Below are 27164 nucleotides of genomic sequence, written 5' to 3'. Positions count from 1 at the left end.
TTTCCATTATGTCTTCTACAAGTGTTGTAGTCTTTCCTGTCACCATCTTTTATTATCCCTGTTCTCAGCCTTCTACTTGATTGATTTCCAAGTAAATGCAGATAACTTCTGTTTACAAGGCACTGCTCTCGCTCTTTTGACTGACATATTCTTTCTGAGCAAATAATACTCCTCTTTATTACTATTCTAGTAATGTGATTTATTTCGTTAAATCTTAGTTGTTATGCCAATTAAGTTATAATTTTGATCATGTGTAAGGATTATCAGCTCTTCTTGTTTATTCCCTGTATTACCATTGTTAGTAAACAGACTGCTGCTATATTACAAGATTGGCCTGCTGCCTCTTCTTTACCCTTCAAGGATTCTTTTATAAATAATTGTATCACTCATAGCTGTAGGCCCTCGTAAGAAGCACTGTTATTTGTACGTTCTGTGGGGTTTACTCATCAGTCCCTTAAATATTCTGACATAGAAAATTCCTCAAGTCGTCAACAAAACTCTTTTCAAAGATGCTGCTCCACTTCATGTCAGAGCTCCTGTTACTGCTGTGCTGCTCCTCAGGGTACCGCTCCCATCAGAGGAACAAAACCTGCCATGCCCGCACCCTGTCACCTCTAGGAGGAATCTTTCTCGATTTAAATTGTTGAAAATACAGCAATACAACATTTTCACATCTGCTACTGAATGGGTCGAGCCTGGGGGTAGGAGGAGTGTTCAGTGTTAGGGCCTGTGTTTAGCTGTTGGCTTTGTGGTTTTTTGGTATTTTTTGTTTGGAATCAAAGTTGGAACAAAGTTACATTCTCGTAACAACCTCATTGTGGGGCTGTCACATAAACCTGCATAAAAAGTACATGTAGTTTTGTGTTGAGGGTGTGGGGTTTTATTTAGGAAGTTCTTGCTGTAAAATTGAAAGTGGTTTTGGATATTTTCTCCTATTCATTCATTATTAGTAGTATTATTAGATACATAGTGCCAAACCTGAGCACATAACTGTAAAATTGGGAATTTATGTTGGTTGATGCTGTCTGTACTTCAGTTGTCATCCTTTCAATAAATGTCAAATGTTACTATTCATAGGTTTAGAGTTTAGGAAATGATGAGATTGGCAGAGGACTATGGTTATTGAGTATGGTGGTCGACACTACATAAGGTTTTCAATCCTCTGTAATTTATTTACTCTGAGCATTTCTTCCTTAATGAAACTAGGGTACCTTGCAAAGTCATGTAGCCTCAAGAAAACCATAAGCTAGCAACTGTGTGAACTTGTTCCCTGCTTGTAACAAATATGTTGAAGATTTAATGCCTTCCAAAGTAAGAGAATATTACTTAGGATAGTTTTGTGGGTTTGCTTTGTGTTTTATTTTTTAACTCGTAGCATTAAAAAGTTTTTAACTATCATATGAATTACCAAGAGAATACATTGTCATGATCCCCGGCTATTTATACTGTTTCTTCTCCCTGACATTTTAATTCACTGCTGAATTCATACTTTGCATGTTTAAGTACTGTTAAGACATGAAAGTTGTAGGGTTAAATCTGTAGACAGTGCTTTAAAGCTCCTATGATAATTGTTCTTAGGTATGTATTCCTTTACTGTGGCTCTTGAGACAGCTATTTAATAGACAACATTTGAATAATACAAATGTGCGGTTGGTAAAAATGGATTAGGGTTTCAGGGTGGTACCAATGGGTGATATTTAATATTGAATGACATGTATTAAGACAAATGCTTTTATATATAATTTATTTGGCATTGTAAATGCATTTATCTTGTGAGATACAGACCCCCTGTTGCCACATGAAGTATTCTGGAAAGGTTTGGAGTAAATAAATAATAAAACCACTTTGATATACAATCTAACAATATTAAATATTAAGACTTTCACATGATTGATTTTAATACTTAATTAACTTATTTAAAGTCCAATGTAACTCTGTTTTTGTATTAAAGATTAGACAGGCAGAAGTTAAAATGCAGGAAATGTTATTAAATGGGACAAAATTAATTGGATTTCATGATCATCAGACTCACTGGCTGTTAACCTGTCCATCAGTGACTTGATCTTGTTTGTTTTGTTCTGGACCCCAGCTGATGTTAATTTTAATCTGCTTTTCCATGTCAGTCCATTTTTATGTTTGCATCATTCTATTTTAATGATACATAATCTGATACATTTTATAAAAGAAAACAGACTTGCTTTACGCTAGTCAAAGTTTGTCAAGTTGTGCACTTTCTTCAGAGTTAGTCAATGTTCCTCCTTCAGCATGTTTCTGCAGAAAGTGGTAACAACCTATGGAAGTGGCTGAGTAGCATCCCTGCTGGGCTTGATCCTAGCTACTTTTAACCCAGGCAGTAGATCTTCTGTATTTAAATAAAGATGGTGGTAGTAAAGGGTTGTATGATCTGTAAGAGGTGGGCTCAAATGAAGGGGAACAGAAGAGCTCGGTGGTGTGAGATAGTTGGTTTATGTGGCCTAAGTCGCTCCTAAAGCAAAGAATAAAGCACTGAATGTTATAGGTTGGAACAGAAATTTCAAAATGTCTGTTAGCATGTGTCCTTCTAATTAAAGTATCCAACTTTAGTAAAATGGTCCTCATATTTCAAAGTTCGTGCTCAGCACTGTCTCCTGCTCAGCCTTCTATTCAGAGAAAGGATCGTTGTTTTTTTTTTTCTCTCCCCCCTCATTTAGAAGGATTCATCTAAGACCTAGGATTTGGCCAATAAAGCAAACTTAGCATCTGGAACTGTTTCTAGATCATTTGCAAGTCATATGTATTTCATTGTTTGAAATATACACAATGCATGTTTATTCTTCTAATATTTAGTTCCATATTTACTTTAAAATGTTTTTTTGCATTCTGGAGAGTACTCACTTCTGCGTGCTAACATGCTTGATTACTTCATAAGCTGCAAATGAGGGGCAGAATTGTGAACCCTCATAACATGATGCTGTCAAACTTAACAAAACATGCATAAGACCATTACGACATCAGACACTTGCTTTTAGTCAGGTCATTTTAATCAATTTGACTTCACAGGGCAGCTAATTTATCACTTAGCTAAACAAGTATTTCCTCTACTTGTCATCAATTTAAGTAATTAAAATGGTAAACTTTGCTATATGCCATAAAATAAAGGCCCAAAGATAACGTGGAGAAGGTGGATGATACAGTCTAATAGAATGAATACAAAGTGTTATTTAAATACTTTGCTACACATCAGTAGTTTTCAGAAATGTCGTATTCCAGTATCGCTGCTGGTATTGATATACACCAATTTTCATTCCTACCATATCCAATATTAAAAAGTATTGTTTGGTTTCTTGCTCCAAGATAGGACATGCCCTTCTTCCTTTTTTCAAGAATTAAAAGCTTTACCTTTTTGCTTGATTGGGGATAACAGGATGTCAGAAAGCAAGAGTGGGGTAAGTTTTCAGGAATGTACCTTGTTTGTTCAAATAATCCTGCAGTCCTGGCCATATACCTTCTTGGTTTCCCTAGGAGTGGTTTCAAGTTGCAGAGGAAGCTGGTTTGGAGACTTGTGTTGGAATTTGTGCAGTTCTGCCCTGGTCTTAAGGACTTTGTCCAGCCTGTAGTTCCTCTCCTTTCAGTTCACCACCAGGTTTTCCAGAGAAAATGGTCATCATAAATGGTCAGGATTTCCCACTTCTGTTTTACCTATTCAGTTGCACCTTCTAAATACTTTCTGTGAGATTGATTAAATGTTCTAATTTTGCCCAAACAATATGAATGTTCTTCACTAAATAATATATAGGTGTGATTTGGTGTGTTTTGTGCTCATAGTTTGAATAAATCATTTTTAAAGTTCCATATAAACACTGATGGTTAGTGGAAATGTTAGAGGTGTTTTTTAAAAAAAATAAAAATGAAATTATTTAGTAACTATTTTAGAAACAATGCATCTTATCCATACTCATTTCAATATCTGTTGCAAATGAAGAGGTAAATGGATGTCTTATGGCTTGAAATGAAGTACAGTGTGTTCAGATTGTGATATGTTGTTTATGAAATAGTGATTTTAAATTTACAATAATTTTTCATATTAGGGTAGTCTTGTATTTTGCTCTTGTGGTAGTGAGCAGTCTCACTGCCAAAAGAACTCTACAAAGTTTGGGTTTATTTTGAACTTTTCAACTTCTATTTGAACATTCATTACAATCAGTTTATTACATGAGCATTTATTATAATCGTATTACAGATGACTCTGCTCTTCTGTACTCTTCTGGTTGTAGTGATGTCCTTTTATGTTTGTGTAATACATGGTTTTGCCCGGCTCCAGTCCAGATGGCTGGTACTTCATTGGCGCTTCAGCTAAAGATAGAGCAGATTTCGTGTAGGCTTTTGCCTTTGTCTTGTATTTCTAGCTAGTAGATAATAAATATAATAGGTACTTGATCTCTGGTATGCAGAAGGAGGTTGTTACAAGGTGGAAACCAGTAAGGTGGATATTTTATCATCTATGACTGTGAAGGAGGCCATGTGGAGAGAGTATGATGTGTTACAAGCCAGTATCTCCGCAGCATCCTTTTCACGTCCAATGGAGTTCTGAATTCGTGTTTTTAAGCCCATCTTTTGTGGGATTTTTGATGTCTCCATTGAGAACCTGGGCTGAGAGATGACAGACGTACTGACAGGCTGCCTTTTCTAGTGCTGACAACCACAGTGGGTTCATTCACTGGGGGTGTTGGTCCAGGAGGAGCTGCCCTGTGGAGCTCTCCTCAGTGGAGGCGTCACACAGCACCAGGCCCTGCCCTGCTCTCACTCTTAGGGAGCATTGCCAAACTCTGAGCTTACGTGCCTTGGCCTCATGGGTGGATTCGTGTCTCTTTTCATTCTCCTAAACTAGATAAATGTTTCATATGCAGCTCTAATTATTTTTGCATGTATATTAAAGAATAGTAGAACTCCCAGCGCTGGGAAGGTTGCCTGGTCTCTGTTTGTTTTTTTTTAGCCCTTCATCTTTGGAGAAAAATGGTAGGAATAGATAACAGAATCACTGCTAGCTTGACTGAGGTTCGAGGTAGGCAGTATCAAGTCTTAGAGGCTAGTAATTGAACTTCAGATGATTTTAATAACATTTTTATTGTTTCTTATTGAAAAAGCTTTTAACTTGCATCTTATTTAATACAAGCAATATGTTATAGGCCATTACAAATCAACCACAAACCTGTAAAGAATTAATCTTTCTTGGAGTAAGATCCCAAGAGTAATCGTAATTATTTAATAGTTTCCTTTGTTCTTTGTTAGGAGAGTTGAAAAGAACGTAAGTATAAAACCATGAAGAAAATCGTGTGGACTATGGAGTGACAAGACTAATAGTGATGGTTTTTTTGGAAAACTAATCAAATGTATCCATAAGCAAACACAAATAACTGATTAAATCACTGTGTGAGTATCAAAAGTAAATATCTTCAGATGTCTAAAACCGTTCGAACAGTCTGTAAAGTAAATTGTGGCTCTTATATGTTGCAAAGGCATGGCATTTGGGGAGAATTTAAAAAAAAAGAGAGAGAGAGAAGGTAGAAATAGAAAAGAATGTAGAACAAACTTACTAGTGCCAATTTCTTATGGTGTTACTGATATAAGAAAATGTTAGTCCGAAGCACATTGTGTTTTAACGAAGTGGTGGCTGCTAAAACTGCAAAGGCCAACAATGTGGTTTTGAGCCTGGTTCTCAATTTGAAAGGCTATCCAAGTTGTGCCTTGTTCAGATATGGTCTGAAGGATCATAACAATAAAAAGTTAAACTCTGCCAGGACAGTATAAATAAACTTGTAAGTCTTACAAAGACAAAGCCAAAAGGTCAGTAAGAAAGCTAGTAACAATGATACAGCAACAAAGAACAGGAGCAGCAACTAAAATTCCAAAAGGAGAAAATTGTAAACACCCCTTTCTACAATGTTTTTTAAAGTAAATTCATTTTTAATTTATTTTTTCATTCATTTATTTAAAATATCAGGTAGTTACAAACATCTGTCTATAATATGTAGCCACAAGACTGCAGCTAAACATCAAAATGTTTAAGTGGCTAGCAAGTTTGTAAATGTTTTTCTCCAAGTTATCATTTATGTGTTTTGTATTATTATGGTTAATAAATCACATAAACACACGAAGTGTAATTGCGCTCGCAATATTTTTTTTTTTTGGACTTAGTACAAAGAATCATTCAAGGCCATGCTGTGTTTGTGGTGCATTTTCTCTGAGGCCGTGATTATTTGATTGTAATAATTTGACATAAACTTGTACCACTGCAAAAGCAGGCAGTCCTGCCTTCCCTCAGTGTCTGGCTGCTTGTTCCTGAGAGCTTCAGAGGGTCTGTTCTAGCTAAGCAGTAGTGAGAGAGGTGGTGTGATCATTTCAGCACCATGCCACGGCAAATGAGGGACAAAACCCACACGGTGCATTGGTTTGAAGGTAATGCCTAACAGTGCTCCAGCTAGCTTTGTATCTTATTTATTGCATTTTTCACATAACGTAGTAGGACAGTGAAGCTGATGAATAGGATATAAAACTAGAAAAGTCTTAAGAATCCTAGTCACTTTCCATTTATTAGTGATAAACTGAAGGTGCTAAGCATACATGGCCAATGCCTTGTAACAACCAAAGGAAGAGCATAATTGAAGTGATTTCTAAATTGATAATATACCAATCCTGATTGGTAAATACCTCTTTGTGTTTATCTTTATATATTTATTTGGAAATACTATTTTCTTGGAGTTAGAAAGTTAAGATACTGTAAACTAAGCAGTTACAGTAAGTGATACTTAAAACTCAGATGGCAGACATAGGTTGCTAGTAGATGGCAGACATAGGTTGCTAGTTACTTTGCTTGGGCAAATCAAACCTATTTGGCTGCCATAGTTCTGTGTTGCTCCATCTCTTTCACGCTATTGATAAATCACTGTACAGTGACCAAAATGTAGTCTTGACAAATGTACTCTTGCACTATGTTAATGGACTGGAAAGGTCATTTCTCTGTCTTGCTGCTCTGACCATAACACCATCTGCTTTTTACCTCTATTGGCATTTTCTTATTCATTGCAGCAAATATTAGCTTGAAACATTCTTCACACGAACTTCTACCATCGTTCTTGTTCACTTGTGTGATACTGATTGGAATTCCATTCAGCCTTTAATGGTGAACCCGTATCACCCATTTGCTGGGCTTTCATTTATATACTTTCTCTCCTTTTGTCCTTAATTTTGGAAGAACTTCTTCATAAATATTCACTAACCAGCTGATTAAGTTTCTTCAAATGCTTCTTTAACACCACCTTTCTAGAAACTTAACATAAATCTCAATAAAACTGAAATCACCCATCATACTGATCAATGTTGTCTCATTCTTTTTTGCATATGTTTGCATCCCTCTTCCTGTTGTCTCATATTTGACCCAAGGTTTCTGAAATATAAGGGGTTAAAAGAGAAATTTTTTCTAGGGTGAGGTGTCATGAGTCCAGAAGGGTGATGATGGGTCTTACCTCAGCTTTGCTTTATAACTTTCACTGTTGCGAAGGACTAGCATCAATTTTCCCTAGAGTCAGAATAAAAGGAACTAAAATCAGACTAAAAGCTGGAAAAGGAAGGAAAGACGTTCCTACCCCAGCTCTCATAGTCCTTCAAAACCATATGTGTATTTTAGTTGCAGTGTGATTGTCAGGAGGTACTATAACAATTCTTTTGGACTCCAAATAATAAAACATTTGAATGGAAATACCATTATTCTGCTATTCAACATCTAATGGTGATGTTTTGTCTGAAAAATAAGGAAAGGTTTTAAGCATTTTCAATATTGACTTGCGTGATTGCAAAATAGCTAAAGAAACACTGAGTGTTTGTTTTTCTGTTTTTCCTCAGATAAATATCCTTCGGTGGAAATTACTCTTGCCAGTATGTATCATTCTGTGTCTGAAACTAGTCACCCTTTGCAAACAGAGGAACAAGAAATAGGCATTGATCCCTTGCAGAGTTATTTGAACAAACCAGAGGAAGGTGAGTTTTGTAATTTTTTTTAAACTTTATACATAGAAACCTTACATAAGTGTGTCATGGTAACTGTACCTGTCATAATTTGTTTAATTCTCTCAAGGAAGTTGAACAGGGCAACTTAAAGAACATTTCACAGAGTGTGTGTAGAGCACTCTGACACTAATGAAAACCACAAAAAGTCAACTTTCAATTACAGACAGAAACATTAGCCAAATGTTTAATGCGCTGTCATCCTTTTTTAATCATAAACCAAACACTGACTTCAGCATAAGAATATTGAAATGCAGCATGGCTTTGTTACTTTCTGAAACATGGGCTTTTTTACATTGCTTTGCTTTTAGAGTTTTTCTATTTTACTTTTTTTTCTTTAATACTGTGATAAAGTTCAAAGTATTATTTTAGAGAAGATTATATAAATATAAAAAGGCAAAAATTCCAAATCTTGTTTAACTCACTTTCTTCAAATAAGAAAATCTGAAAATATTCTCATTAAAAAAAATACTGGAAGTCGAGGTAAGCTGTATGAATGGGCTCTAAAGGTAGAAATTACTTTATAACCCTAGGTAAATTAATTAAATGCAGTATTTGGAAGACTCTAATGAACAGTGAGAGCAAGCTGCTTGCATAATGCAATGGATGTCTGTGTTGCTCGTCTTCTCTACTAATTTGCTAGTAGTGACAGTATAGTTGGTTCGAAGAAAGCGATAAGCTTAACAAGAAGCTGAGATCCTTGTCATGAAAACGTTCCTCAAGTACTCAGTTATACACAATGGCACCTTAACTACCTGTAATTTTCCAGTCATTGAGCACATGTACCAGGAGGGCAAAATAAAAAATTTATTTTAAATTACGGAGTTGAAACAACTTTGTCACATTTCTTAAGTCCCTCACCCATATCAGCCATTCTGTGTGGGTGTATCTGTCTATAAATCTTATGTTTACCAGTGCTTACTAATAAAGCTACATCAAGTTTTGCTTAGCCAGGTTTATTACTTCAGTTTATGGGAAGCTGATATTTTACTTCAAAATATATTAGTAAAGCTTCATAGTTCCTTTGAGTTAATTTTCGTCATTTTTTTCTTCATTGCTTTACAAAGCTTTTTTGATATTAAAAATGAGAATGAACATCTAGGAGGAAGTGTTTAAAAACCTGATGATTAGATGAAATAGCGTTTCCAGGTCAGTGTTCCTCCTCTATTATATTTGACATCTTAATGATACGGAGCCATTTTAGTTTGATAAACTAAAAGGATTTTTGTATGTATTTTTAGAAACTGAAAATAACCATTTTCCAGAGGAAATATAGCTTGCTTCTAGTCTACACCAATCAAGAACGATAAGCTTTTTCTATTTTTTTTCCCTAAAAAATATTGGTAATTCTCTCCACTCTATTTCAAGGAAAATCAAGATTTTTACCCTGTTAAAAAGCACAGTAAATTAATTTTACCGTTTATTGTGCCCAGAAGCAATTAGTTACCTTGACTGAAAAGGTTTCTCATTTTTATCCCAACCTTAACATTTCTGACATACAAAGTTATTAGTATTGAATTGATGTTTAAAAGTGCCATTAATTCATTTACCCCAAATGTTCATTAACAATGTAAATGTATGCTGATGTTCTATGAGACAAGGAAGTGACTAATGACTCTTCGCACTAACAACACTTAAAATGAATAGAAACTTTAGATAGCTAATCTTGAAGTAATCAAGACCCTCATTCAGCTTGGCATCTCTGTATGCTCTAAAACAGCTGTCAACTGTTAAAAATATATACACAACACCACATACGCACATGCGAAGATAAAGATATGTAAATACATGGTTCCCCAAGTCATAAAGGTTACCAACTATGGTACATTTTTTATGTGCTATCTATGTAAATATTTTATATAAAGCATCCATTTCATCTTCGTAATTTTTTTCTGAGAGACACATACTGCATTTTAATTTGAAACTTTATATATCCAAAATAAGTCTTTGAATTTTTAATATTTAATTTTATGTAAAGGATATGTTTAGGCAGTGTTAGGTCTTTGGATGTCAAAGTATACAGTCATTCCTGTCCATCCAGCCTGGTTAGAAGTTCAGAATAAAGAAGCAATCGTTGTTTTGCAAATGAAGTATCTAACTCTTGAAACAAACTATAAATTGGATGGAGAATTAACATAATTCATATTTTTATATATATATATATGTAGCCTTTATTCCTTCTACCTATCCAATTTTCTATCAGTAGATCTGCAGCATACTAGAAAATTGTGAGAGTCCTTTATCTCATTGAAGAAAAATCTGAAAAACCTCTTAAAAATACCATAGGATGCTGTAAGCATTGGGAAGATGCAACCATTTCCTAAATACAGAGAAGATCTTGCAGAGTAGAAGTTGCTTAAATTTAGTAAAGGTTTCCAGTATTTGAAAGGTGTATGTGAACAAACACACTAATGCTTTAGTTAGGATAAATTCATTGTTGGGACAGGTAGGCAACGAAGCATTTTAGAATAGATGTTCCTGAATGTCATTGTCTACACTAAAATATTTCAAGCCTGAATGTTTTTCAACTCAAGTTTCAGGTGACATACAGAATCTGTTCGGTGAAAATCTGTAGCGATTACAATGCAAGATACATCTTGTTCCATCTTCGAGCATTCTGTATCATGTACCATAGATGTTTTCAAGAGAGATGGTCCATTAGTTGGAGATGTTCTGTATAATATTGTGGAATATCAGGACATGCAAATTGTTCTATGAAGCTGAGCTGAATGCTTAAAGGATTACCTTGGAGGTGAACTTACAGAAGTCTTCACTGAGATGAGACATGTCACTGATAAGTATGTTGAAAATAAGTATTTAATAATAGAGCTAGTCAGATTTGCTAATGCACAGGGAGGACTGTATTTTTAGTATGTTTAGCTGATATTAAAGCTTGATGGAGAATTGTGAGATACAATGTCACGTTGGAGTTTCGAAATCGTCTCTCACGGCTTTCTCAGAAATCTTGGAAGTACATGGATTGTTGTTAAGCTCGTTGGGAAACTATGTAGACTAGGTTTTATTTGTTGGCTGTCAGCTTGAAAGGATACTTTGGATGGAATTCCGGAAAGATGTTTTTTGAGTCTGGTAGTATTCAGTGCTTTCATTAAAATCTCAGTGAAGTTACACAGATCAAACGTGTTTTATTTAGGACAGGGTTGTTAGCCTGACGGAGGGCAGACATACAATTCAAAGTATTCTTCAGATTTCTGAGAAGTGGCCTGAGAGGAATAAGACATGGTTCAGTAGGAGCAGCTGTAAGGTTTAATGTTGCAAATACTAGGCAGGAGACAATTATCTAGCTGAACAAATAAAACTGAAGCACTACAGATGAGGTAAGTGTCATATAGAGAAAGATCTGGGTGGTCACAGCAGTCCAAAATTTTGTGCATCTGAGGATCTTTGAATCTTGAGTTATGAGGAGTCACGAGAATGTGCTTGTTGGCAGTTTTACAATGTCAGAATAGGTTGTTAGTAACTAACTAACAGTCAAGACCTTTCTTCTTCTCCTTTAATATTTAAGTATTCAGAAAAAAAAAACACAAAATGATAAGATATTATTTCAGTCTTTTTCCGATGGTTGATTTGGCTTATATTGTTTTCTTTATGTCTGATTTTTTTTTCCAAGATAGAAAAATGAATGTTGTTTGTGTATATGCTTTTTTAACAACTAGTACTAATTATAAGACTGGAATTCACACTTCTGCAGTCTTATAATTCAAAGGTAAGATTTTAGTTCTTTTAGGAAAACTCTACTTTCAATTATAACTTTTGGATCTGGTTGTATTGTCATTTACATGCATGTATGTATACATGCCTTTTCTTCTTTTAATTATAAGTTGGTTTTATTGTACTACTTTTTCTGTTCGAAAAACATTCATGGTATTGTTCATTCTATTCTAACAATAATTTTGAATGACTCATTTAAATAGGGCTCTTTATCAGACTGACATGAATCACATCTTTTTGGTCTCCAGCAGGCACTTTATAAACACTGAATACATGAAGAGAAATTTCAGAAACTTTGCATTTCTGCTTTCTCACTGCGTGCTGCATCTAACAAGTATTTTGTTTATTTCCAAGTGCTCAAGATTTATATTACATTGAAACAAGATAACTAGGGTAGCTGTTTCTGAGCTGCAGTAATTTTTTACTCTAAGTTACGGGACTCACCACATTCTGACATAAGTTTTGAAGAATGTAGTAGGTAGTATTCCCATTTCATTCATGTAATGAGAAAGTTGATCCTCTAAGGACAGACTGGAACAATGCATTTAATACTCTTCAATTTAATTTGCTCAATATCACAATTAATACAATTAAGGTCACTTGAAATGAAACTATTAACGAATTGGGTAATTTACTTTAACAATGTCAGTGTGTTCTCACAATTACATTTGCTTTAATTAGTGTACAAGCTATTATTTAATAGCATACTTCACACAGAAAAATGTAATGTATTCTTTGTTCTTTATAGAAGAAAAGGGGAAACATTTAATGGGCCTGATCGTTTGGGGTTTGGAGATTTGGGGGATATATTTCTTGTCTAAAAGATATAGCTAGTGTTGAGAACACTGGCTGACAGCTGAAAGGACAAAGGTAACTACTGGAGTGTCTGACTGAAATGAATCTAGTTGAGATAGATCAGTTGCCCATATCCTACTTACCATTGCATCCTTCTTGATTCTCAGGCTGTCGTGAAAAAATATAAACTGGTAAAAGAGCATTCATATTCCCGTTTTGACCTTATTCTGTGTGTTTCCATTGGTCCTCATTTGAGAATTATGCCATTTTGGTACTAACCTCATGACACTGATTTCTAGAAATTCTTACCATATAGAACTATACCTTATGTGGTAGTTTGAGAAACCTGGCTTAAATCAGTGTCACACAGAAAACAAGAGAGGAATGAAATAACAGTGCTCACCTTTTGTGGACCTAATAGGACCCATATACCGTCAAATGGTTTCCCCAAATCTTAAGTGTAATTCATGTTAGGCTATTTTGGGCTTGGCTTTTCCATTAAAGGCACAGGTGTAAAGATTGGAGGTATGCTTGAGAGGGAAGAGCTTTCTTTACTCTGGTTTGCTTTGTATTACAAGAATAAAAACAAGAAAGGTTTGTGGTGTTGTTTTTTTTCTCTACATCTTCAAGCACCATATGCTAACATAACAAGCATTTTAATATTCATTTATTAATAATAACTACTGTTTATCTTGCTTTCAAATGAGCAACAACAGGGTTGTAGTGACAAAGGCTATTGGAGCAACACAGTATGTCTTCAGCTAATTCAGCCTGTCACTAGCTTCTTCCACAGGACTCCTCATTTTCTCTTTTGTTCTTTTGTCCTAGAAAAATATTAAGTAATCAGATAGCAGAGAAATGATGCATATTTAAATATATTTAAAAATTAGCTGAAAGTATCTAGCACTTAGTATACGTTTTCCTTTAAAGATAGTAGTATTCAAGGATTTAACTATACTGTAGAGTTGTTATTAGGCAGGCGTAGACTGTATTGTGTGCCCTAAGTGATGTGAGTCAAGTAACAGCTTTAAAGTAGAAGGCCTCAAACTCAAGTTTTGTAAGGGCCTATTGATCTAGAGGTCTTATAGACGAGCCCAAGGTTGCTCTGCTGGCTGCTGGGCTGCTCAGCTGGGATAGTAACAAATGTCACCATGTCCTTGGGTAAATAAGAGAATGTAGTGAGATGTGGGCCCTTTGGTTCAAATGCCTTGCTGTAAATTTGTATTTAGGAGCCGGGGGAGTGTTTTAAATGACATCAGCTATGTCAGTGTATGTGAGTAGCTGGCACAGTTCTGTGGCTTATGAGGATCCAGGGTCTGACTTTTCTCTCTAGAATTGGTAGCTCCATTTTTTTGGGTGGCTTTGCAGAAGTTGCACGCTACATTAGTTCCAGTTTGGAGGTTATAATGGGGCATGGGTAACTGGCACAAGCATCGCGCAGGGATCAGGGTTCAGTGGTTTATAAGGCAGATCACAGAATCATAGAAAATCCCGAGCTGGAAGGGACCCATAAGGATCATCGAGTCCAACTCCTGGCACCACATGGGTCTACCCAAAATTTTAGACCATGTGACTAAGCGCACAGTCCAAATGTTTCTTAAACTCCGACAGGCTTGGTGCAGTGACTACTTCCCTGGGCAGCCTGTTCCAGTGCGCGACAACCCTCTCGGTGAAGAACCTCTTCCTGATGTCCAGCCTAAACCTCCCCTGCCTCAGCTTAACACCATTCCCGCGGGTCCTATCGCTGGTCACTAAAGAGAACAGATCAGCGCCTTCCCCTCCGCTCCCCCTCGTGAGGAAGCTGTAGGCCACGATGAGGTCTCCCCTCAGCCTCCTCTTTTCCAGGCTGAACAGGCCACTCCTCATATGTCTTCCCCTCCAGGCCCTTCACCATCTTCGTAGCCCTCGCTGTTAGGTATTAGAAAGACCTTTTCATTGATGGTGTCTGATGATCTAAGTGAAATCTGAACTGCTCTTTTTGAAAATTCTACTCAGAATTGGTACACGAAGATAAGACCTAACTCACTAATGACACTGGCACTTTACCTCTGCTCACTCACGTCAGCTGGGAGTTTCCAATTCTTTCCAAATACAATCCTGCCCAAAATACTGGCATAAATAACTTGCCAGCCTCATCATTCTGGTAATTCCTTGTGACCTTACTATGGGAAATGCTGATTTCAGTTTTTCTTTTTGTTCTTTACCTAGCTTCTCCCAAATCCAGGTTAAAGCTCAACTAGTGGGCTCTCATCTTGACTCCTAGTATACTTATAGTATAATATACTTGTGATAAAAGCAAATGATGGAAGTTGAATGAAAAAGGAAGATTTAAAAATAAATAAATAAATTTGTTATGGCTATTGGAGCTTAAAATACCAAGTGGAAATTTCCATTTTAACTATAGTAACCTCCCGAACAGCATTAAAACAGAAGAATCTTTTCATTAAGAACTCTGTAAATATAACGTGAAAACTACCTTGTTATTAGAAGTTATATAGAAGCCAGTGATGAGAATTAAATAATTCTTTGAATATTTTACTCAGACTTGGTACAAAAATATAATGAAGGTTAGTACATGTAAACACCTCACATATTAAGTGTTCTGTGCAATGATCAAGTCATGTTAAATGGCTATATCTCCTACATATGGAAAAGGAAGACTCTCTTAATTTAAAAAAATTGAACTGTGCAAGTTTGATTTTCCTTGTGTATTTATAATAAAAGACTAGTAAATCCGAATTCTAGCTGAGGCCAGCATGGTTGGTACAGGATAATAATCAAATGTGTGTGTTCACTTCTGTCCTTATGTACAGAAGGCTGTAATTTACAAAGCAGACTGTAAAATGTATGCAGCTAGCTGATGTTACAGACCCCTGTACCTGAGATTAAATGTACATTAAAACATTTTGAAAGATTTTAACTGCCACAGATTTGATTGTATTAGAAATTGATTACTCTATATAACAGAAAAATGTCGGCATAGATAGAATCTTTCCTGTCTATCATAGGTGTGGACACTTGTAAAGATCTGAAATTCCTTCTTTTAGAAAGTGAAGTGTTTGACCTACTTTCACTGAAGTGATACCTCCATATTATATTGCAAAGTTTCAATTTTAGGCTTCCTATTAACTAATAAGCCTTATTCTTCAACCACCTTGGATACACCTGTCATTGTCCTCTTTGTACATGCAAAGCTAAGGTGTGTGGAAGGGGAGAGGAATAAAGTACTGTCAAACTAGATAGTTTCTTGCCACTTAAAATAAGTAAGATGTGTATTATTTATTGACAGTCTGGCCTTTTAACAAAGAAAAATAGGCCTACGCTTAGGTTGCCACTGCTACAAACGAAACAGCTGATACCTTAATGAACAACATACTGAGGGCCATCCAGGACATAAGGCAAATTAAGCAGGTTACAAACTGCGTATCTTCTATTTAGATATAGGAGATCTCCCCAGCTCTGACAATTAGCTCTACTGATCAGGCAAGCAGACAGACAGAAACAGAAGGAGGCCATTTGTATCAATTTGAGGAACAGAACTAGTAATGAAGTAAAATATCCGTAGCAGGTATTTTCACCTCCACGTTGGAACAGCTATTTCTAACTGCTGGTTTCATCTTCACAATAACAAATACATAAATATGTGTTGTTTAACAAAAGCTTATTTTCTGTTGTTTACAAATTGAGAGCAAAGGAATAATAATACTTCTAACCCAGAGGGTTTTTAAAAAGGAGAAAACATTTTCTGGACATACAAACAAATATGAATCTTGGTAACCTGACAGCTTTGTTTAAACATTGAATTTGAGTTTCCTTTCATGAAACTCTTTTCAAAGTACAGCAATTCAGCTGTGAAAACCTGAATACATTAATGATGACAAAGAACCTCTGGAATGAGCCAACGTTTGTTTTTGTTCTTCTACAACATTTCCTGATGAATTGCACATACAAAAAGTGTTGCAGGTTATTTTAATTTTCCTTTCTTACTTTGATAATAAATGTCTCCTCTGTTTACCTTTTCAGTTAAGGTACCTTATTATTACTAATCAGCTTTAATTATTTATAACAAAATGACTGTGAAAGATTTTTCTTTGATGTAGAAAAAGTCAGGGACCTGATCCTGATCCTATTAAAATTAATGGCAAGGTTCCAATTGACTGTAAAAGCAACAAGCCTGAGTGCCCTTATTGTTTAGGTGAAGCAATAATTTAACCCAAGATACTGAATTGGGATTAGTTACTTGGAGTTCCTGAATTTTGGGAATGTCCAGATTTCAAGCATTTGGTCTCAGGTTTTGTGTGCTCAGAGGCAGTGTGCATATGACCTTTAAAGTGTTGGCCATCATTTTACACATCAGATATGCAGTAAATGAAAAAAGGCTAAATATACATGATAATTGGAGAATGCCTTTGCCTCTAAACAAAAGTACAGGCTAAAATGGTTGCAGTGAGAGAAACGTGCATAGGATTTCTACTTTAACTGTTTTTCTTTCCAGTCAACAAAATAGCAAACCAACCCAACTCTAAATGATACTGGATAAAGACACATGATGTCTTAAATGCATTAGGTGAGCTGATGTTTAAACCTTTTTGCCTAAGTGAACTAGTGCTGGCTTTTGTTTCTAAATATTTATACACACACACTCCATGAAAAAAAGATTGAACACTTCTGTCAGAGTATGGAATATCTTTTAGTTGTCTATTCATAAATATCCCTATTTAGCTTTGTCATTATGTCAGAAGTTTAGGTCACTTCATCGGTAATCATGTGACTATAATGTTTTAACTGCAGCCCAAGTGACATAAAAGGATATAGCAAGTAAGATTTATTTTTACTATTTGTGACAATCACACACGCTTATGATGCACTTTGTGCTCAGTCATTTGATCTGTTTATAAAGGGAAGTAGGACTTCGGATGTTTCTTTTGCATCTCTGTGCTTATCTCATCCTATTCAAGGTATCATATACCAAAGACGTTAAGAAATTAATTTTCGTAGCTGCCATACGTATAGTAATAGGACTGTATGTTCTTACAGAAGCAGAAATTTGAAGCAGGTGAAATGGTATGCCTAATTCATACAAGAAGTCTGCAGCAGGGCCAAGAATTGAACCCAGATCATTCAAGATGGAGCGCCGCCTCAGTGACCTAGTCATCCTTTGTTTCTTGCTTCCTTTGAGCCATTTGTGAGGCAGGGTAAAAAAAAAAAAAAAAAAAAAAAGAGAGAGACGGTAACTTTGGTACATGTCAGAGTGTCAGAGTACGCCCACAACTTTTTCATGTTTTATATACAAACTCGTAATAAATACGAACTTGTCAGTCTTCAAGAATTGCAACCAGAAGTGGTTTTGGTAACTGTAAAATGGGAATTATTTTAGAAGATGGAGATATGAATGTCATCTTTTCATTATTATGGGTAATCAAATAAAGTTAAAGTTTTTTAATACATTAAACTATTCCCTAAACTTCTGTAAACCATAGCACAGTATATATATATAAAATTTGTATGTGTGTGTTACTATTAAAATATGATTTTTCCACAAGATGAATGAATGCTGCTCCAGCTTGATGAAGTAGTTATCAAAGTTGATTTGATTTGTTTTTGTCATTGTTGTGTATCTCAGCATTCCCAGCTCCTGTCTTAAGAAAAGGCAAAATACTGGAACTTCTTAAGAGAATTTTTAAAGTAAGCACTGCATCCTGCTTTTACAGTTGCATTATGCCACTGTAGGTGTTATGGGCATTAACTGGCTAGACATATAGGTCAATGGAAACTGTGAATCAGGTAATGCAATGCTACGTCCCTTTTCCCCTGCAGCTCCCATAGAGAATACCTGTCTCTGTGATATTTCATGGAATGTAAGTGAGAAGGTTAAAAATCAAATTAAAAAAAAATAATAATTTTAAAATAAAAAAAAAATTAAAGTGAGAAGGTTAAAAATCAAATTTAATACATGTGAACTATAATGGCCAGTTAAAAAAAAAAAACAGCTCTAATATTCTTCTTTTAAATATCTTAAATCTGCACAATCTGCTGGCAGTTAAATGCTTCTGATTGGATACTAGAGTGGTAAGCAATAATATATAAAATATATAAATATATATATATAATATATATAATCTGAGATAGGAAGACTGCACTCAAATTTTTGAACAAATCTGTCACTTCAGTGCATATGGGACTGTGTAACCAAAATATTACCAGTAGCCCTGTATGATAAATTTATCCAGTAAAATTTTGATATCCCATTACAAATTATTATTCCCGATCTTCCTAGAAGTTAAAAGGCACAAACTTCATCCAGATAAAGCTTTTATGGTGGTGATAATTCTTTTTCTTCTGAGAAATTGGATTTGTAATGGAATCAATAATTTAACCTTAGGAAAAGTTATCTGTGTAGTGTTCCAGTGCTAAATACAATTGAAGGAATAGAGTTTTCATATAATATGCGTGAAAGTGTATTTTCGATTAGAAAATATTTGTGTTTCAGTATGGTGGGGGTATAAGTTCTGTATCTTAGTCATAATATTCAGAGATACCATTGTTGCTTTTGTTTACTTTTCATTTGAAATATTTAAAGGGTGGAGCAATGGAACATAAATCTGTCCATTAGTGGGCATTTCTACTTTGCTCTCCGATGAATTCTCATCAAATTTGATTTGATGACTGGTGGCCAGAGCAGATACTATCTTAATGGAAGAGAGAAGGATACTGAGCCACAGGGCCACCTCCAAACTTCTGTGACCCAGTGTTTGTTCACTCTTTGCTGAAGTACAAAACAAAATACTGTTTTGCAAATGTATACAAAGCCCCATTCTGAATTATCAACAGCTAGGTGGCCACAACTTTATCAGCTACATTAAGACTGAGATTTTATTGCCATAAAATTGTGTAGCATTAATTGGCGCTATTCTAAAAATAATGCACTTGCAGATTAGTTTGTCTTTTGCTTATTTGAATTTGAAAGAAAGAAGGGATGTAAGTTGGAGCTTACACTGTGGAAGAGTCTAGCTCTGTTTGGGATTCTGTGACTGTAACCAGCCAAAACTTTTGTTTTAAGTGTTCTGGAATTAAAATTGAAGATTTTCTGCATGATTAAATATAATGTATTTTATCAATTCATATTTATGATATTTATTTGTCATGAAGACATGATAGTTTTTCGCTTTGACATTTGCATGAACTTAAGTTACACCCTTGTAACTGTGCTATTAGAATAACTGCTTGTTGAAGAGAGTAAATTTTTTTAAAGAAGATGCTTTGTGGCATACTTCTATCAGAAGTAAATTTCTGATTTGGAAAAATACTACATAAAGCCTGTGGCTTTTTCTCATTTATTTAATTTTTGCAGGAAAGATAATTTTGTCATAAAAGCAGCTTTAAATGAAAACCATAGATTTAATTCTGCAAATGAAAAATCTGCTGCAGATTTTTCATGTGCAGAATTAATATGATCTTTCTGATACTACAGGTCTTCTAGATACTACAAATTTAAGAAGATGCTTGCAGGTTTTCTGCCGTTTCAAAGACACTTACTCATAACTGTCAGTTTAAATTTGAGATTTCTATGGAAAAATGACCCTGCATTTCCTTTCAAGCATTTGCATTACTTGTCTAAATACAGTTTTCTGTTTTTGCATATTACTCCATTCCTTGCCAAAGCTGTAGCTCAGAGCAGCGACTTTGAAACTGTTGAACATACCTAAGCATTTTTTTTAATTACTATATAAAGTTGAATTTGGGTTGTATTGTATTAACTGTGACAATCTGTTAATTGTAAAATACTTATAACGTTGGGGATGCTAAAGTCAATTGTCAACTGATAGTTACATTTGTTATATGTAACAAAATGACAGTAAATGCATTAAAACAGTACTGAATCTTAAGATGGGAAGTGGTGACATCTGAATATCATGTAGTAAATTATGTGTACAATGGTAATCTGTTGGCCTAGCATACGGGGCTGCTTACACTGTGGATCCTACAGCCACACAAATCGTGTCAACACTTCCTGAGACTTGATGTTTTCCAATTTGGGCACTTATTATAATGACAACAAGTCTTCGCTGCAAGAGAAAAAAAATAGCCAATTACTTTATTGATTTGATTCCTCCGTGCTATAATTGCATTAGAAAAATAGGCATGATTACTGAGAAATATTATTAATCTGATTTTTTAAAGGTAATTTAATCCTTTAAAGATTAGTTGAGGCGTTGGAGGACTGGCATGAGTCTTTGCAAAGGGAGCAGAATTGTACCACGGCCGTGTTCAGACACCTGCCAGTGTCCCGTCTGCCTTGTCACCTGGTTTGCCCTTGGTGGGCAAGCAACCCAAGAAAGTTTGTCCACCTTATTAATTATTCCACTGATCAGGTCTTTGGCCCTCAAGTGATTTTCTGTTTATGAATTGACACCATTTTGCATCAAAGGTGGTGAGTCAGTTTTGGGACATGTTGAGTTATTTCAGTAGTTCTCATTTACCACTTGCTCCTAAGTCCATATCTCATTATTATCTTAATGAAGTTAAGGCAAAGAACAATTTGAGGCCTTCAGGTTGGGTCTATTTTTTTCCTCTTTCAAACCATATGCTAGTGCTCCAAAGGCCTGTCTTTTGGCTGGTTCAGACAAAATAAAAACACCTCTAAAAGATCCCATTCAGAGAAATATCTACTAATTTCAGGCAAAAATTCTTTTCATTTGGTGTTTACAAATTGCACTTCTTAAACTTTGCCTAGAGGTAGGGAGGAGTGTTTCAGAAATGAGATGTTTAGTTAAAGTGACTACAAAAGCACGTTATCTTCCATTTTAGTGTATTTCTTCTTCTGAATAAGTTATGCTCTAATAAAAATTAAAGAGCAAGTTGCATTTCGAAGATCAGGTCATCGTAATTCATTGACATTAGGCCACATAACTGAATAATGTCTTACTTCAGTGAAATACATCAAATGAGATCAACAATTATGACTCATAAACATGCCTCGCAGGCATAAAACAGCAGGGAATTAGCATGTGAGGCTGATAAATATGCATGTAAATAAGCTCCCAAAGGAATAACATGGGTTTGATTGATAGGTTTAGAATTGGAACATATGTAAACCCCTTTATTCCTCATTCTGGTGTAGCTAAGTAAAGATGCGTTTTACTTGTTAAAAGTTTCAATAACTTTGTAAATCTTAATGCCACATCTGCTTTTGTGTGTGCAGGCACGTGTGAGTGTCACTTGAGAGATTGATTGAATTGTCTGCAGGATAGATGCCCTCACGCTAAGACTGTAGTGTTTGTGTATGTATATTGCAGTGGCTGCGTATATGCATGCACGTATATGCATATGTGCACAGTACATATTAGGTGGAGTGAAGCAAAAGATTACTGAGGGCTGGTTTTACTCAGAACTTACGGATTTTGAAGTTTGTTTTGTAAGCAGAAAAATGAGTTGTGAGTTTTGGTATATGCACCAGTATATTTATTTTTGCAAATACATTCTGCATTGAAGGTAATTACTATTTATATTACAGAAAGTCCCACAAGTGCTACTACATTTAAGAGTCTGGCAGTGATTCTTTATAAACTTCCATTTTTGTTGGCATCTTGCAGCTTGAGCTCTTATCTACAACTTCAAAGTACCTATCACAGCAGTATCTTTATGTTGATCAGCACAAGTGTTTATGCTGTGCAGAGATTTACATCTGTATTCTTAGAAAAGTATGTAACATACTTGGTGTTTATAAAACATTAATACTTTGGTTTGCCAAATACAGGCCAATTGGTTGCCATTGTCATGTGACCTAGTGTACATCTGCTTTATTGCCATTCCCTGCTATTAGGCAATAAAAACTTTTCCAACTGATGCACGCTTACTGATGTTGCATCATGATATAATTATGCTAAAGTAATCTTAGACCAGTGGCATGCAAGATGCAAAAACATTTCCAATAGCATGAAGTATGTATTGACTGTAGATTTTTGTTGTGTATGTTTTATAGCTAAAATGGTCATTCTGAGAAATTTGAGATAGGGCTGGTACCAGAGATTACAATTGTTCGTGTGTCAAAACCTCAGTTCTGTAATACCTGCCTTTTGCTTAGGGATACCTTTCTGCAGAAATAAAGCTTGAGCAAAATGACTTCCATCTGTTTAGATTTATAGAGTAGCGGGGAATATATTTTCCAGTTCCAATAAGTAAATTCAGGAGCTACTGCTTAGTTCTGAAAACCAGCTCTTTTTGCTGCTTAAAAATAAATAAATAAAATTGTAGCACTTAGAGACATCAGCATCAAATCTCACGTGGGTTCTCATGAAGCAATTTATTGCCACCTTGTATAATTTGTATAGAAATGCTCCAACAGCATAAACTGCTTAACCCAGACGGTAACAGACTGTGACATGAAGAAAAAATGAGTCCTACATACAACCATGGGAAGGGGGGCAGCAGGGAGGGGATTTTCTGTAACAGAGATGAATAAGCAGATTGCTATCTGGAGCTCCGATGGACCATGTTTCTAGCTGTGTAGCACTGTCCTTTTTCACATAGGATGCCTAGATATCTCTTGAGCCAACAGAAATAATAAATATAGCACTTTTTTTTTTCCCCCTAACAATGTGCCCTTTTTGCACTCAGGACCTTGACAGACTGTCAGTCAGTTTCCACTCCCCACAAGGAATGTCCTTGAATGGCCCAAGAGAAGCCAGAAAATTGTTACTAAGTATTTTTCATTCACCTCTAGAATTTTCCACATTTTATCCAACATGTGTGAAGCCACTGGGAAATATGGTTAAATGAGTTAAGCAGACATCACCCATCTGTGCATCTTAGGGAAAATAAAAACAGTGCTGTCCCTTGGAAATCTTTCTTGGTACATAACCAAAATCAGAGGAACAGCCACCAATTTGAAACTAAATCTAGGCAAGGCTCTTGTAGGAAGAAAGTGAGAAGCACTTCGAAAAAACTGCTTCTTCTATTCCACCCCAGTCTTCCTACTGTGTTGCCTTTCGCAATGTGAGGTGGTCCTGGCAGCTGGGCCCCTTTGACATTCCTGAAGGCTACTGGACACCCAAGGAAAACACGACTGCAAATCATATCCACTTCAGATGGTGTTAAAAACCTGGCATTCAGCCTCAGCTTTGAATTTTAGTCCCCTGACAAGCCAAAATTACCGCAAAACTGCAAAATTACAAGCAAAAAAATTACCGCAAAAAAATGCAAAAAACAAGCAAAATTACCGCAAAATTTTTACTTTTACTGCAAAAGTTTTATAATTGTAGATTAGAAGGCATTGTAAGAACCCTACGTTTCCTGAAGTCTTGATTCACCCTTTAATATTGTTCATTGCCATCCTTTCTACTAATAAAATGATTGGTAATTTGTATCTCTCAAACAGTTCCCCCTTGGATTTCTCATGCACTGAAAAGTCAGATGCCTGACATTACTGTGTAAAGTTAAGTGCTTAGGGTTAATGAATGGCATTAAATTTTATGAGGTCATGTCCAGTAGATGTTAAAAGAAGCTTAAGGGAACTTTATCACTGATAGAAATTAACAGTTGGCATGAAAGAATGCCCGAGGGAGTTCAGTTCTAAGCAAAAATAAAATTGGTGGTATAAAAGCTAAAATATAGAGTCATTGTGATTAATGTAAACATTTTTGTTAGGTAATTGGTTACGTGTTGCAGTAAAAGAAATGAGACCTCACAGCTTGAAAGGAAAGAATATTATTGTATTTAGAAAGCAATTAATGTTTCTAGTCAAATAAAAAAAAATCTACATCACGTACAATATTTATATTCTTTCAGTAAACATATAACCTTTGGGGCTATATTTATCAAATAGTCAAGTCTCCACTTATTTACATTAGGTTTTTCTTTGGGCAAAATGTGTTTTCCCTAGTGGAGAATGTTATTTTGTTTCATTAAACCTTTATTTCTACTCACATGCGTTGCTTGTATTACAGACCAAATGAGTACATTTTGTGTACTGAAAGTCATCTAAGGTTTGTGTTTTGGGGTGACTGACGGATGGCATGAAAATTCTGTTTAAAAAAGAAAATGGCTACATTAACTTATGGATAGATCTGTTTTGCATAATTATGTGGGGAACTATTCAGTAATTACACTAGTATTCACATGCTGTAATTTTCCTCGTCTTTATTCACTGTCATTCCAATGAGAGGAAACAGAAAACTTATTCAGACATATATATTCTTTCTTGCTCTGTCTTAAAACCCGCAGTCACAGTATATGGTACTTTTTCAGATAAAGTCTGTGCTCAAGAAAGACAACTCCTGTCTTGAATTTGATGCACACTGTGTATGTAGATCCTGCACCCAATCTTCCAAGTCTTTAATATCACATTGTAGGTACGTCTAAATGACCTGTTACTTTCCTATCATTTGGCGTCTCTGCTGTCTGTACACTGCGGGAGGTAACAGTGTCAACCTTGTTGAGGATGTAGAGCGTTATTATTGGCAAGTCAAAGTTTCTGGATCAGAGCTTTTTTCTCCTCTGGTTGGATAGAGAGGTACCATATACCCTGTTATCTGGCATCGCAGATCGTAGCCACATCCCTAATTTGGAAGGGGAAATCTGAAGAAAAAGAGAAGCTATTTTTAGAATTCCTCGTCTATCGGGACTGTTCTGTTGCTCTCCAAATGATTGGTTTTGTGATTTAGTATGAAGCACATACATGAATCACACCTTTTCTTATTTTTCTACATAAAATCCAATGTGAAAAAATTGATGCGATCTGATGCTCAGTGACATTTTCTTCTTGTACCCAGACTGTTATCTCTGGCTAGAAGATACTGTGCATTTTCTGTCTTAGGAAGCTGGTGCAACTGTCTAGAAAAATTGACTACTCCTCAGCATTTATCCTATTATTGTGTAAGCTAAATCATCAGCCTTTTAGAAAACTTCAATATAATTGTTGTCAGCAAGAAAAATCTAGGCATACTTGTCTAATTCACATTTTTGAAGTCTCTTAATGCTTACATTTCCAGATGCTTTCTACTGGCATCCTTAGTTCCATCCTGAAGCACCACCAGGGCTTTCCACTGGTTATGGTCCTCACGGGAGGGTAAGGGTGGAGAACAGAAATCTGTCCTGTGATGCATTTTATACTTGTTCACGGAAAAGTTTTGTGGCGTTTTTTCTCAATATCTCTTAACAGAGGGACCATTGTTCCACAGACTGTGTTACACTATAATGAATAGAAACATTTTGTCATTCTGGTTGTCACTTCGATATATTTTTATATTCTGATATTGCTGTGGACTTTCATCTCTAAGACATCTAGAGCTTACTGCTAATGCATGTATACCTTTGCTCTTCAGATTTTTCCAGATCTGTCATTTACAAAATGCATCTGCTTTTGCACCAGCAAAGTGCATAGTTGGTGCTCTCCAATTAACTAAGGCTTGATTTAAAAGAATTTTGATTAAAATCTAGTGGTTCTATTATGCTTCGGCGTATTTTGATTTGACAGTTTTAAAAGTTGTAACACAGTACTTCTTTTATACTTTGCAGTGGCATTTTTCCACCAGCAAAATTTATATTAAAAGAATTTATATTTTTTATAAAAGTTTTATATTAAAAGAAAAAAAAATAGGGTCTTGCTCCATTTCATGGCCATTTTGAGGTATGGGTTTGCTGGAAACATAAGGTATTCTAAGAATTAGCATCCTTAAATTAGACATCCTCAGATCAGGAGCTTCCTGGATTCATCTTAGACAAAAAAGCTAGGCAACTTTAAGCTCAGGTGTCCTTTTTTGATGCAGGTTCCTTCTGTACAGTTCGTTTGATTGGGATAAGGGCTGTCCCATTGGCAGCAGGGACATCCCTTTCCAGGTTGAATACTTGAGACTGTAACAGTGTTACTTGCCTTTAGGTTGTTGGCATTTTTTCAGCCCATCTTGCTAAAGTGTGTCAGGTACTGGTGCTATCACAGGGTGAAGGTATCCTAACGTTAAAACAAACAAACAAACAAAAAACTATGCACAAGAATTGTCCTACTCCTAGACTTTGTTATTGATGGAATATCTCCTTTAAATTTTTTAAAAATTTTAAATTTTGCCCACAGAACTTTAAACTTTACCCAGACACTAAGTTGCTTCTTCAAAGTCATTTGCTTAATAGATTTGTTAAGGAGTGAAAAAATGTGCTTTCTATTGTGTTACAAATGATAGATAGAGGAAGTAAAAGTCATACACATTTCTGAGGTGTTATGTTCATACTTTCATAAACCATTGGCTATCTCCTTACTTTTATGCGCGTTTAGTGCTGCTAAAATGTGTTAAGTAGTTACATTATTAAAAACTTGCCTTTTTAGTACGTAAGAGCAGGATCCTATTTCTAACTAATTTAACAGATTATCCTGTGGTTTGTGTTGATATAAATCCGAAGTAGCCTGTTGGACCTACAGATGTGACGGAAGCAGTTGTCTGAGAGGCTCAAGGAGGGTACAGCAACTGGTATAAATATCCTGGTGCCCTCCTGCTGCTTCCAGCAGCGCAGAGAGGAGCTGCGGTAGCAGGGGGAGCAGGCTGCAGCCGGGAGGCACCGCAGCAGAGCTTCTAGGGGCGGCGGGGAAGGCTGCAGGTGCCCAGGTGCAT

General features: G+C 35.7%; 1 protein-coding gene across 6 annotated transcripts in view; it reads left to right on the top strand.

Moving 5' to 3' along the window:
- TBC1D5 (TBC1 domain family member 5) overlaps positions 1-27164 on the top strand; it is a 321851-nt gene that overhangs the window by 120269 nt on the left and 174418 nt on the right. For all 6 annotated transcript variants that reach the window (XM_066991876.1, XM_066991877.1, XM_066991874.1 and 3 more), the window contains one exon: positions 7879-8013. In XM_066991876.1, coding sequence (XP_066847977.1) covers positions 7914-8013 — 100 coding nt within the window. In that variant the 5' untranslated portion in view covers positions 7879-7913. Of the gene's footprint in view, positions 1-7878; positions 8014-27164 lie in introns of those variants that run through there.

This window comes from Anser cygnoides, chromosome 2, assembly GCF_040182565.1.
Source record: "Anser cygnoides isolate HZ-2024a breed goose chromosome 2, Taihu_goose_T2T_genome, whole genome shotgun sequence".
In the NCBI taxonomy this organism is placed as follows: domain Eukaryota; kingdom Metazoa; phylum Chordata; class Aves; order Anseriformes; family Anatidae; genus Anser; species Anser cygnoides.
Note: the sequence above shows the minus strand (reverse complement) of the source record. Positions and strands in the feature narration are given on the sequence as shown.